Source organism: Dama dama, chromosome 21 (genome assembly GCF_033118175.1).
Source record: "Dama dama isolate Ldn47 chromosome 21, ASM3311817v1, whole genome shotgun sequence".
Classification (NCBI taxonomy): Eukaryota; Metazoa; Chordata; class Mammalia; order Artiodactyla; family Cervidae; genus Dama; species Dama dama.
Window position 1 is genome coordinate 33,668,817 of NC_083701.1, and position 12,939 is coordinate 33,681,755.

At 40.4% G+C, this 12,939-nt stretch overlaps 1 protein-coding gene across 11 annotated transcripts in view; it reads right to left on the reverse strand.

The window, feature by feature from the left end:
• Positions 1 to 1,081: 1,081 nt before the first annotated feature.
• NCOA2 (nuclear receptor coactivator 2) overlaps positions 1,082 to 12,939 on the reverse strand; it is a 283,865-nt gene continuing 272,007 nt past the window's right edge. For all 11 annotated transcript variants that reach the window (XM_061123460.1, XM_061123465.1, XM_061123455.1 and 8 more), the window contains 4 exons: positions 11,199 to 11,376; positions 10,193 to 10,391; positions 5,983 to 6,072; positions 1,082 to 4,941 (listed from right to left, as the gene is read on the reverse strand). In XM_061123460.1, coding sequence (XP_060979443.1) covers positions 4,930 to 4,941; positions 5,983 to 6,072; positions 10,193 to 10,391; positions 11,199 to 11,376 — 479 coding nt within the window. In that variant the 3' untranslated portion in view covers positions 1,082 to 4,929. The remainder of the gene's footprint in view (positions 4,942 to 5,982; positions 6,073 to 10,192; positions 10,392 to 11,198; positions 11,377 to 12,939) is intronic.

Here is a 12,939-nt window from a genome sequence, read left to right on the forward strand (position 1 = left end):
GTGCCACCTGGGTACCCCTAGAGTGGGTAGGTAGATTTATTTTGGCTTTCCCATAGATGGTTAAATGTGCTGAAAATGTTTTCCCTCCTCTATTCCACCAGCGATACCCATTTCTTTTAAATATTTTATTTGACTTTACCGGGTCTTAGTTGTTGTGGCACACAGATCTTTGATTTTGTCATGGCATGCAAGATCTTTAGTTAAGGCATGTGGAATCTAGTTCCCTGCCAGGGATCGAACCTGGGCCTTCTGTATTGGGAGCTCAGAATCTTAGCCACTGGACCACCAGGGAAGTCCTGACAACCTAATTTCTTAGCATGGGTAGTGGGCTACTTATTTTGTTCTGATTTCAATTCTTAGTATTTCATCATGAAGTCACAGTGGGATTGTATCAAATAACTTTAAACAACTTTAGGACATTCACTTTGCTGAGTGACTTGACTTTTCCTTGAGATTTTGTCATGTATGGGGGCTGAAATTTATCCTATGCAAATTTATTCAACAGTGTCTATTAAGTTCATCTTTTTTTTTTTTTTTTAATTCTTCTTTTACTTTGCTAATATGGTGAATAGCATAGATTTTTCTCATCATTCATTTCAGTTTTGGTATATTTTAAAAAATAATTCCAGATTTACTATTTCATGTAGTTTATGACCTGGGTTTTAAATATTGTACTTGCATTGCTTATTGACTATTAATAAGCCAATCTATTAAAACCATCATGATTATTCTAATGTGTAAAGTATAACCTTAATAAGCTGGTAAGAAGCCCACATTATTCTCATAAATGTTTTTTGAGAAATGGGAAGGAGAGGTGATAGCATCATTTAGGATTCATTTAGATTCCACCTCTACTTGCCATTAAGTTGTCAGATAATCTTAAGCAAGACACACCGCTCTTGGCTTCAGACTGAAAATCTAGAAAATGGGACATTGAGAGAATAAATGTTAATATGCTGAGAACAGTGCCAACTACTGTATAAGTCTAAGAAATTATTAAACGGCAAGTCAGGTAATTTATGTTTAACTGCAATTGTGAATGAGAATACAATATAAACTCAAGAAAATCTTCAAAGCCATGTAAAACCCGAAGGCATTAAAATTTATTAAATGATGCAATAACAACAGAATTCTTTATTTACAATAGCATTATTTAACATCAAATAAGCAAATAGCATCAGCAAAGCAATATTAACTTGCATAAATGTATTTAAAATTTCTCTTGAATATATCTACCTTTTGCATAAACTGCTCACACTAGAAATACAAACATCAATGCAGGTGAACAAAGTGATGTTTGGAGTCAACTCCATTTTGAAAATAAATCACAACCTGAAACACTGTAAGCTTTCTCCTGAAGAACCATAGTTAATATATTGCTTAATTTTACCCTTGTATAATCTTTTCATATACACACATCTCAGATGCAACTTCATGAGGAACTGTACAAATAAAACCACAAATGGCATAAGAAAAAAAAAAAGACAGTTAAATGTTTGAAGAAATGTATCATCATCACCATTCAACAACATAAAGGTTAAGTGATGATGCACTTATTCAAAAAATTGTACACAGTTCACTATACAAATATAATACATCGGACAGCTATGTAGGAATATACAAGACTTAAAAACAGATCTAAGGCATTATGCTAGATTTTAGCATTTTGAGGTTCTTGCACATAGCTTTTACCTGTAGTAAGAAACTTAAAAGGTTTCGTTTTAGTCTATAAAGAAACACCAGGGAGAAAATTCTAATTAAAATCGAAGCCACTACAGTAATTTTCTTTTGTGCAGAGAATGCTTTGCTCGGAGGCAGCATACTACCATACAAATACTAGAAAATTTTAAATTCACACCAACAATTAATGGCTTAAGTTGCATTTCAAAATTGATTGTGTATCTTTGGGTTCTGCAAGGGGATCTGTGCCACCCATTTCATGTGTTAAGCCCATAGGAACTCCGTTTTTAAACACAGATTAAAAACTGCATTATATAAACTGCAAAAACATTGCTTTCAATGGTTACAGGCCATAAGAGATACACGTGGGAGGGGGCATCTTCATCTTTTGAGTCCAACGAATTCATTGCAGGAAAACAGCTCACTTCACTTTTTCAACTTACCACGTTACATGAACACGTAGATGAGCTTTACAACCAAGTTAATGTATGTATACTTTTCACATTATGTGTTTTTCACATTTAGTAATATAAGTAAAACACTGATTATTTGTTCTATTAAACGAAAACCGAGTACTCGGTCTAACAAGTTTATTGTGTACACCATGAGAAATACTGATCATGGAGGGACTGGTTTGGCCTTTGCTTCTATCACGATCAATGTGATCAGAGGATTCCTTCACTGACTTTTCTTAATTAGATGTAAAAACCCATGACCTGATCTAAGCCGTAAGAGAACTGATCATTTCTCTTCCTTCAAAATGGCAATGATTATGAATTATTCCCAATGACCGGAATGGGAGGTTTGCAGATCAGATCTGTCTGAACTGGGACTGATAGGAGAACACAGTGGGCAGAGGGTTAAACAAGAAAAGGTACACAGGGATTTTTGGACAGTGTTCTAGTGGAAAGGGACTTCCAACCCAAAACAAACAAATCCAGCTTAAACTCCATTTTCTCTTCTGTGCTGTGTGAAGTTCAAGTCATTCTAATTCACATGTTTCTAAACATCAACTGGAAACTGGTCATGTGACACCGAGAGTGACGTAAGCCTCATGGTGCCAGTGAGGACTGTGAGCTCGGGCCGATGTCTGCCCGTGTTTCTCCATCACAGTTGGGTGACCCAATGGTTTGGTTGAGAAAAGCAGAGCCTTTTGAGGGGGGGACTGTGAATTGGTGGCCCCCAAGAAGTGCTGTTCCTGGGCCACCTTCCTGTAGTGAGACCCCCTAAGTGGGGAAAAAAAGTAGCGAAATGCAGATTTCCCAGGACATTTCTTTAGCACGGAGCCACGCTTTCAGACTGTCTACTTAACCATTTATCTTTGGGCTATATCTCTTTCTATACTTCCGGTATCTGTCCATATAGACAGAGATACACATAGAAGTAGGGGTAGTTTGTGTATTTTTCACCCTGCCACAAATAAACAATCAAATTTCAAGGAAAAAAGACTTCTCTGCTCCTAAAAGGCCTGGCTAACGAGATATAAAATGCTTTGCTTTTTAGACATCAAAAAGACATCATTCTGAAATTTAGGTAAGAAAGTAGGTGTCTTAGGAGTTGGGGAGAAATAGCTCAAAAAAGGTCACCAGTTTCTTGGTATTACAGTTGTCTGAAACTGATGCCAATTAAGAAAAGATTATTCCCCTACCAGAGTGGGCAAGAAAAACAACCAGAAAAGTGGCCTGCTTAGTAACATGTAGTCTTCCTAAGGTTCATTAAGAAAGAATATAAACATATAAAAATCAAGAATTGGTTTCTACAGCGGCTGCATATCAGATAGATTAGATAAATGACTTATGAGCAGAATCACAAGATTTAGAAAATAAAAAGTCTTAAGTCTACAAATTAGGTCTAATCGAGGGCTTGAGAGCCTTTACAAAACACTTTCAGGAGACACTGCTATGAAGATATCTAATTGTAACACTGAAGTACCTCATTTTGGATTCGATTCCACAATATGTATACCTCACAAAAATTACACAATTAAAACACTTAAGTCCTCAACTTAAATTATTGCTTGTTTACATATAAATTGGATTTTATGTACCTTACAAAACTTCGGCTTATTAAGTCAGCACTGCTAAAAAAACAAAATAAAAAACACATGGCGGAGGTGAACTCTGTCCTGATGCCTGCGGTCAATTTTAAGCACACTATGGTTTTCTCCCGTGTGGGGGGGCCAGTGTCGCTGGGGAACAGAATGAACACACTTCCCCGGCAGGTGTCCAAAGTCTGATGGGTTTCGAGTCCTAACTTTGCTCCTCTCCTTCCAGTCAATGCATTTTTTCTGGAATTTCAGAGTTAGCGGTTGGTAAGTGGCTGGCAAAACATGGAAGGAAATAATAAAGGGCTTACCTGGTTTCTGTTGCGTTTATTAAAAAAAAAAAAAAAAAGAAGGAGGGAGGCAGAGGGGGAAGGGAAGGATCAGATGGAAGAAGAGGCGCTGATTCAAGCTTCTGATGGATCTAAAGCACATTGAATTTGGAAATCAATTTCTTTTTAATTCATGATTTGGGCGAACTAGTTTGGTTTGAATCAAAGAAATTAAAAAAAAAGAGGAAGAAGGACTTGTTAATGTTAACAGCCCTCCCACAGGCTCTTTTTCATCTGTTGAGGAACTGGAAATGCTTTTCAACACCGTCTTGAGAGCTTTCTACAAAGATACAACTACGATGTCTTGGTCTTCACTTCTTGGGCATGTCTGTACATACGGCACGGTCCATGGTGTCTGTCCTGCTTATCCCAGAGGCAGGCTTAGCTTAAAACATCTTTAGTTTGATTTTTTTTTTTTTTAAATCTTTTCTTTCCCCCAGATGAAATCTTAATCTTTTGGACTGGTTAGCCAGGGAAAACAAAGCAAGAAACCAGTGTCTGGAGCCAGACAGGAAGAGAACAAGAGCATGGGTTGTTTTCCTTAAATACATACATTTAGATACATTCAATCTGACATGGGTGTGAAGTCTGCCTGTCAACATTTACTCTGCAGGAGAGATCTAAGTTGCACTAAGGTGAATGCAGTGAACAGACTGACAACTGTCCGGACGCGAGCTGCAGGCCATCTGTCAACGTGACAGGCGGCTCCTCCAGGAGCAGCCAAGGGACTCGGCCCGTCAGCTCATCTTGCTCGGGCAGGGCTGGATGGCAGGTCGGTTGGGTCGAAACGAAGAGACGCAGCTCTCCAGATTGGTAAGTGTCTTGAGCAAGTGAGCCCAGTCAGCTGAAGAAAGAAGCAACCAGCTACCTTCAGTGTCAGCAGTATTTCTGTGGGAAAATAAGGAGAAAGTTGTGATGGCTCAGAATTTTTGGTAAAACCAGCATGAGGCCCAGCATGAAAACATCAGACTACTTGGTCATTTTAAATAACGCCAATAACAAAGGTTGCATCCACTTTTTTTTGTTTGTTTTGTAGGAAATTCAACATCAATTCTACATTTTCTCACTTAAGAGAGAACTTGAAAATAGAGTTATCCACTGCTAGGGACAACATTTTCTACCTTAAGAGGCCCCCTCACCTGTGCCAAATTGTTGAGAGCCCTTCCCTTTGTTAACAGGCCTGCCACCAGGCTCCCAACTCAGGTGGGTTCTCAGTACTGTTTCAAGATTTAGTTGGACACAGTAAGATCACTCTTCTTAGAAAAAGTGTTCAAGGTGATAAATAATATAGGTAAGATTTTAAGATTATTGCTTAAATAAAATGAAATCTAGAACACTTAGAATAAACTTAGGCTTAATTAAGGGAGAGTGGAGTCTTAGCCACTGAACCAGCAGGGAGGTCCACTCCTAGATCTTCTGAATGCCCTGCACCATATGACCTGCAGGAGCCTTCCCCTTAGAATGAACTTAGACTTAATTAAGGGAGAGAGAACAATTAGAAGCTAGTTCCTCTTCATCCTTCTGAAAATCAAATGTTACAATTCAGAAACAAATCAAAGTTTGTGCTAACATGACTAATTCTCTGCTATTTCATTTTTTGCTTTGCTATTCCATTCCAGGGCAAAATGGGTGTTTTTAAATCATATGCCACCATCAGCTCAATTAAAATGAGCTTAAATAAATAAATAAATTACACAAACATCATTATATATCCAATAAAATTAGATTCCCCGCCCCCCCCCCCCCCTTTTTTGGAGGCATTGTACAGCATGTAGCTCCTGCATTGGAAGGGCAGGTCTTAGCCACTGGACCGCTAGGGAAGTCCATGTTACACATTTCTCCTCAGTCTACTGGCTGACAACGTGTCTGTGCCAATTCTAGTCTATGGAATATTCACAGCCATGGGTTTTTTTCTCTGTTGTTTCTTACCCGTGATGCGTCTCCCTCCTGCTTAATCATGTCCATTCCAGGCAGCTGGCTAGGGAAAAGGCCGCCTCCCCTCAGAGCAGGGTCATTCACCTGAGGGCGACAGGACAGGACAGGATGTGGCTTTATCTGGAGAGACATCCATATGCCTACTGGGGAGCAGCCACCCACCAACCTTCTGCTTTGTTTCTAGGAGCAGAATTAGCAGGAGAAAGGACGACAGACAGAAGGCCACCTCCCTTATCTAGTCTCCCACATGCGAGTTCTGGGGGAGTGTGGAGGGACGTGAAAATGTGCTGCGCTCAGACTCTCAGTCGTGTCCGACTCTCTTCGACCCCATGGACTGTAGCCTGACAGGCTCCTCTGTCCATGTGATTGTCCAGGCAAGAATACTAGAGTGGGTTGCCATTTTCTTCTCTACAGGATTTTCTTGACCCAGGGATCAAACCCACATCTCTCAGGTCTCCTGCACTGGCAGGTGGGTTCTTTACCGCTAGCATCACCTGAGAAGCCCCTGTAAATACACTGGCTGCCTTCACAATTTTTATTTGCATTCTATATAGAAATTCAACAGAGATAATAATATTAGAAACATTCTTATGTCTTTCAGTTCAGGTCAGTCACTCAGTCTTGTCCGACTCTTTGCGACACCATGGACTGCAGCACGCCAGGCTTTCCTGTCCATCACCAACTCCTGGAGCTTGCTCAAACTCAACGTTCATCATGTCGGTGATGCCATCCAACCATCTCATCCTCTGTTGTCCACTTCTCCTCCTGTCTTCAATCTTTCCCAGCATTAGGGTTTTTCTAGTGAGTTGGTTCTTCGCATCAGGTGGCCAAAGTATTGGAGTTTCAGCTTCAGTATCAGTTCTTCTAATGAATATTCAGGACTGATTTCCTTTAGGATTGACTGGCTGGATCTCCCTGCAGTCCAAGGGACTCTCAAGTCTTCTCCAACACCACAGTGCAAAAGCATCAATTCTTCTGCGCTCAGCTTTCTTTATAGTCCAATGCTCACATCCATACATGACTACTGGAAAAACCATAGCTTTGACTAGATAGACCTTTGTTGGTAAAGTATGCAGTCTAGGTTGGTCATAGCTCCTCTTCCAAGGAGCAAGCGTCTTTTAATTTCATGGCTGCAGTCACCATCTGCAGTGATTTTGGAGCCCAAAAAGAATAAAGTCTGTCACTGTTTCCCCATCTATTTGCCATGAAATGATGGGACTGGATGCCATGATCTTAGTTTCCTGAATGTTGAGTTTTAAGCCAACTTTTCCACTCTCCTCTTTCACTTTCATCAAGAGGCTCTTTAGTTCTTCTTTGCTTTCTGCCATAGGTTGGTGTCATCTGAGTATCTGAGGTTATTTATATTTCTCCTAGCAATCTTGATTTTAGCTTGTGTTTCATCCAGCCTGGCATTTCAAATGATGTACTCTTCATATAAGTTAAGTAAGCAGGGTGACAATATATAGCCTTGATGTACTCCTTTTCTTATTTGGAACCAGTCTGTTGTTCCATGTTGAGTTCTAACTGTTGCTTCTTGACCTGCATATAGATTTCTCTGAAGGCAGGTCAGGTGGTCTGGTATTCCCATCTCTTGAAGAATTTTCCACAGTTTGTTGTGATCTACACAGTCAAAGACTTTGGCGTAGTCAATATAGCAGAAATAGACATTTTCCTGGAATTCTCTTGCTTTTTTGATGATCCAGCGGATGTTGGCAATTTGATCTCTGGTTCCTCTGCCTTTTCTAAATCCAGCTTGAACATCTGGAAGTTCACGGTTCACGTACTGTTGAAGCTGGCTTGGAGAATTTTGGGCATTACTTTGCTAGTGTGTGATATGAGTGCAATTGTGTGGTAGTTTGAGCATTCTTTGGCATTGCCTTTCTTTGGGACTGGAATGAAAACTGACCTTTTCTAGTCCTGTGGCCACTGCTGAGTTTTCCATATTTGCTGACATATTGAGTGCAGCACTTTCACAGCATCATCTTTCAGGATTTGAAGCAGTTCAACTGGCATTCCATCATCTCCACTAGCTTTGTTCATAGTGATGCTATGGCCTAAGGCCTAAGGCCCACTTGACTTCACATTCCAAGATGTCTGGCTCTGAGTGAGTAATCACACCATCGTGATTATCTGGGTCATGAAGGTCTTTTTTGTTTAGTTCTTCTGTGTATTCTTGCCACCTCTTCTTAATATCTTCTGCTTCTGTTAGGTCCATACCATTTCTGTCCTTTATTGTGCCCATCTTTGCATGAAATGTTCCCTCGGTATCTCTAATTTTCTTGAAGAGATCTCTAGTCTTTCCCATTCTGTTGTTTTCCTCTATTTCTTTGCATTGATTGCTGAGGAAGGCTTTCTCATCTCTCCTTGCTATTCTTTGGAACTCTGCATTCAAATGTTATATTTTCCTTTTTTCCTTTGCCTTTAGTTTTTCTTCTTTTCTCGGCTATTTGTAAGGCCTTGTCAGACAACCATTTTGCCTTTTTGCATTTCTTTTTCTTGGGGATGGTCTTGATCACTGCCTCCTGTACAATATTCCTCTGTCCATAGTTCTTCAGGTATGTCTATCAGATCTAATCCCTTGAATCCATTTGTCACTTCCACCGTATAACCATAAGGGATTTGACTTAGAGGTCATTGCTGAATGGCCTAGTGGTTTTCCAAACTTTCTCCAATTTCAGTCTGAATTTGGCAATAAGGAGTTCATGATCTGAGCCACAGTCAGCTCCCGGTTTTGTTTTTGCTGACTGTATAGAGCTTCTCCATCTTTTGCCACAAAGAATATAATCAATCTGATTTCGGTATTGACAATCTGGTGATGTCCATGTGTAGAGTCTTCTCTTGTGTTGTTGGAAAAGGGTGTTTGCTATGACCAGTGTGTTCTTGGCAAAACTCTGTTAGCCTTTGACCTGCTCCACTTTGTACTCCGAGGTCAAATTTGTCTGTTGCTCCAGGTAGCTCTTGAGTTCCTACTATTGCATTCCAGTCCCCTGTAATGAAGAGGACATCTCTTTTTGGTGTTAGTTCTAGAAGGTCTTGTAAGTCCTCATAGAATCGTTCAACTTCAGCTTCTTCAGCATTACTGGTCGGGGCATAGACTTGGAATACTGTGATATTGAATAGTTAGACTTCGAAATGAACAGAGATCAATTATTCTGTTGTTTTTGAGACTGCATCCAAGTACTGCATTTCAGACTCTTTTGTTGACTATGACGGCTACTCCACTTCTTCCAAAGAAGAGCAATATTTCTAGGAACCTGGAATGTTAGGTCCATCCATGAATCAAGGCAAATTGTAACTGGTTAAACAGGAGATTGGGGTCGCAAAGAGTCAGACACGACTGAGCGACTGAACTGAACTGAACTGAAACAGGAGATGGCAAGAGTGAACATCGACATTTTAGGAATCAGTGAACTAAAATGGACTGGAATGGATGAATTTAACTCAGATGACCATTGTATCTTATGTCTTTACATGTTTACTTTTTTGAGTGCAAATTAGAACAACGATCGTTTCCCACCCCCTGTCCATCTTTGGCCATGCTGCGTGACTTGTGGAATCTTAGTTCCCTGACCAGGGACTGAATCTGCACCCTCAGCAGTGAAAGCAGAGTCCTAACCACTGGACTGCCAAGGAGCTCCCTTCATCTGGTTTTATATTTAGGAGAAAAAAACATCAGTTCTTGAAAATCCCCAAATATGAATTGAATTACTTATAAAACACAGATGATGCATATGGATATAATGATATATTATTACATATTATTTAATACATATAAATATACACATATATTCAATACATACAAAACACCAAATATAATAAATGTTGGTATCATCCTTAAAAAAAAAAAGAAAAGAAAAATCCCCACTATTTAAGAAAGCACATTTCATCACTCCATTTTTTGACATTCATTTTTGATACTGCAAAATCCTTCAAATAAGAGAAAAACTTAGAAGACAAGAAAGTTAAGAAATATTTTAAAAGATTTTTGAGCTGTCAGGGATCCTTTTTGTGTTTATTTCATCATCAACAAGTATTTCTGTTAATTGTACTAACACTAGTGATGGTAAGGTGAAAAAATACTCTTCAAAATAAATGTGGGAGTTAATGGCAGATGTTAAGCACATGGAAAGACTCACTTAATAGCAGAAACAGACAGGAAGTTGCAATCAGGAAACTGAGGGTGGTTTCTCCTTGGGGTGCTCACCTGCTCGGGACCCATGGAGGACAGCCCTGACGTAGGCACGGAGGTCACTGAGGTCATGCTGATCTGTCCGGTCATCTGGTTCATGTTGCTCATCCCGCCTGTGTTGGTCGCCATGGATACATTGATGTTCATATTGTTATTGTACATGCTGGTGTTCGCCTGCTGTGCGAAGTGTGGAGGGGACTGTTGCGAGAACATGCTAGAAACACAGTGAAAAATTAAAATGTTAGAGCCCTTGGGCAAACAGGGAGGCAGGATGCATAAAGCTAGGCTGAGAGAACCCGGGGAGTGCAGCATGGGGTGATGGCCAGGAGATGGTGAGATCAGAGACGGCAGGGGAAGGGCTCAGCCAAGCTGCAGCGGTCACTGCGTTCTGAGCTGTCCCCAGCATCACCATGCTGGGGTGCTGGACAAAGTCTGGAGGGACACTTTGCACTCTCATGTCTGCACCAGACAAGGTTTCTGTTTGCCTTTATTACCTGCACTGATAGGGGGGTGGGCTTCCGAGGTGGTGCTAGTGGTAAAGAACGTGCCTGCCAATGCAGGAGACGTAAGAGATGTGGGTTCAATCCCTGGGTCAGGAAGACCCCTGGAGGAGGGCATGGCAACCCACTCCAGTATTCCTGCCTGGAGAAGCCCACGGACAGAGGAGCCTGCTGTGCTGCAGTGCTGCAAAGAGCTGGACATGACGGGAGCAACTGAATACGCACACAGGATAGTGGCCTCCAGGCCACTGCCTTCCCCGGCACTTGCTCTCATACACTGGGGGTTCTACCTTCTTGCGGGGGGGTGGGGGGTGGGGTGGGGGCGGGGTTCCTTTTACTCCCAAGGCAAAAATATTAAGCTAGGGTTTGGTAAATTCTGGTACCTTCTGCCCTAGGAAAAGCAGATGTTTACTTGGTATTGTTTGCTTGAACAAAGAAGAACTCTCCAGAAGAGAGGCAGGTGGGCTACAGAAAGATTGCCTGGTGATTGTTTCTATCAAAAAGACAGACACGTGGCATACCTGTTTGCACCCATGCTCCCCTGTGCCCACCCGTTCATGTCCGAGGAGGCCTGGTAGGCTGGGTTTGCCTGGGACTGCTGCAGCATGGGGCTCTGGGTGTGCGCCAGCCGGGGTGATATCAGAGGGCTCTGGGGTGCGGTGGCCCCAGTGAAGCCGGGGTCAGGCTGCTGACTTATTCCTTAAAAGACAGAAAAGAAATCCCAAGGAGACTGTTAGTTCTATCTTCGAGGCAGGGGACAAAAGAGAACATTCAAATCAAATACACAAAGAAAATTACTTTCATGAGGGAGGGGACACATGTACATCTATGGCTGATTCATGTTGAGGTATGGCAGAAATCAAAACAACATTGTAAAGCAATTATCCTTCAAATAAAAACAAATATCTTATAAAAAGAAAACTACTTTCAAATACCCTATCCTGTGCTGGTAAGTTATACACATTTAAAAAAGATTCCAAGTTGGGATAAAATGCATGAAGAAAAACTCTCCATACCTTGGTTTTCTATGGTAATTAGAGGCGTGCCCAGGAGACATATTAACCATCGAGACTAAAGATAAAGAAAATACCATTCTTGCACCATATCCCTTGCAATTCAAGAATGGGTCAAATGTATATATTTCTCTTTGACTGGAAACAGTCTTTCAATGTTTATTTGTCACTACAATTGGATTAAATTGGATTAAAGTTTGGCTCTTTATAAAAAGTCAACACGCTTGAATACTTTTTTATTAAATTAAGTTATTGTATGATGGGATAGCTATGTTTTTAAAAATAAGTGACCATGAGAATTCCCTGGCAGTCCAGTGGTTAGGAGTCTCCACTTTCCCTGTTAAGGGCCTGGGTTCGATCCCCAGTCAGGGAACTGGGATTCTACAAGTCACACGGTATGGCTAAAAAATACAAAATTTAAAAAAGTAAGTGCATTCATGATGAGCTTGCTGTGTATTCATAAAGGATACTTGTATAGTATACAAGATTACGTGTATACTACACGAGATTACTTGTACACTATATAAGATTATTTGTACACTATACAAGTATCTGGGATACTTTTGCACTATACAAGATTAACAAGAATAAGAAAAACAAACTCCATGTAAACTTCTTGTTCAGTTTAGAGGCAAATGGTGTTTACATTAAAAGGAAAGAAAGAACTGTGAGCAGACTTTCTTAAATCATCAAAAAAGAAAGAGAGGAAGAGTTGGGAAACAAAGGAGGCAGCTTTTTAGAAAATTTCAGGGATGACATTAAGGTAATCCCATTTTTGCCTAGAAGATTTGTAAAACATGTATATTTAATGACTACTTTAATAAGCTCTGAAAGAAAAACTTAAGAACACACAGGAAAAAGCTGCACATTATCCTTCTGTGTCTTTAAAGAAATAGGAGATGTGAGGTTTCAAGCACCACAAAGACTGGGTAGTTGTTTTTAGAGAACTCTGGTGGGAGATGGAGAGAGTCACTTTGAATGTTAACCTTGATGTAGGCACTTGACTTTTATCAATAATTCAACTATTAACCAAATATGACATGCACACAAATATTAATGTTTATGATACAGCATGCTTGTTTCTTAAGATTGACATTAAACAACAAATTAATACAAAGAAAATGAAGAGCTAGTCCACTGTGGTTTCTGTAAGGCACTTCTGAAGAATTATCAATTCATTAAAGATTTGGTGTAATATTCAAAGTGGAAGTGTTAGTCGCTTAGTCGTGTCCAACTCTCTGCGACCCCA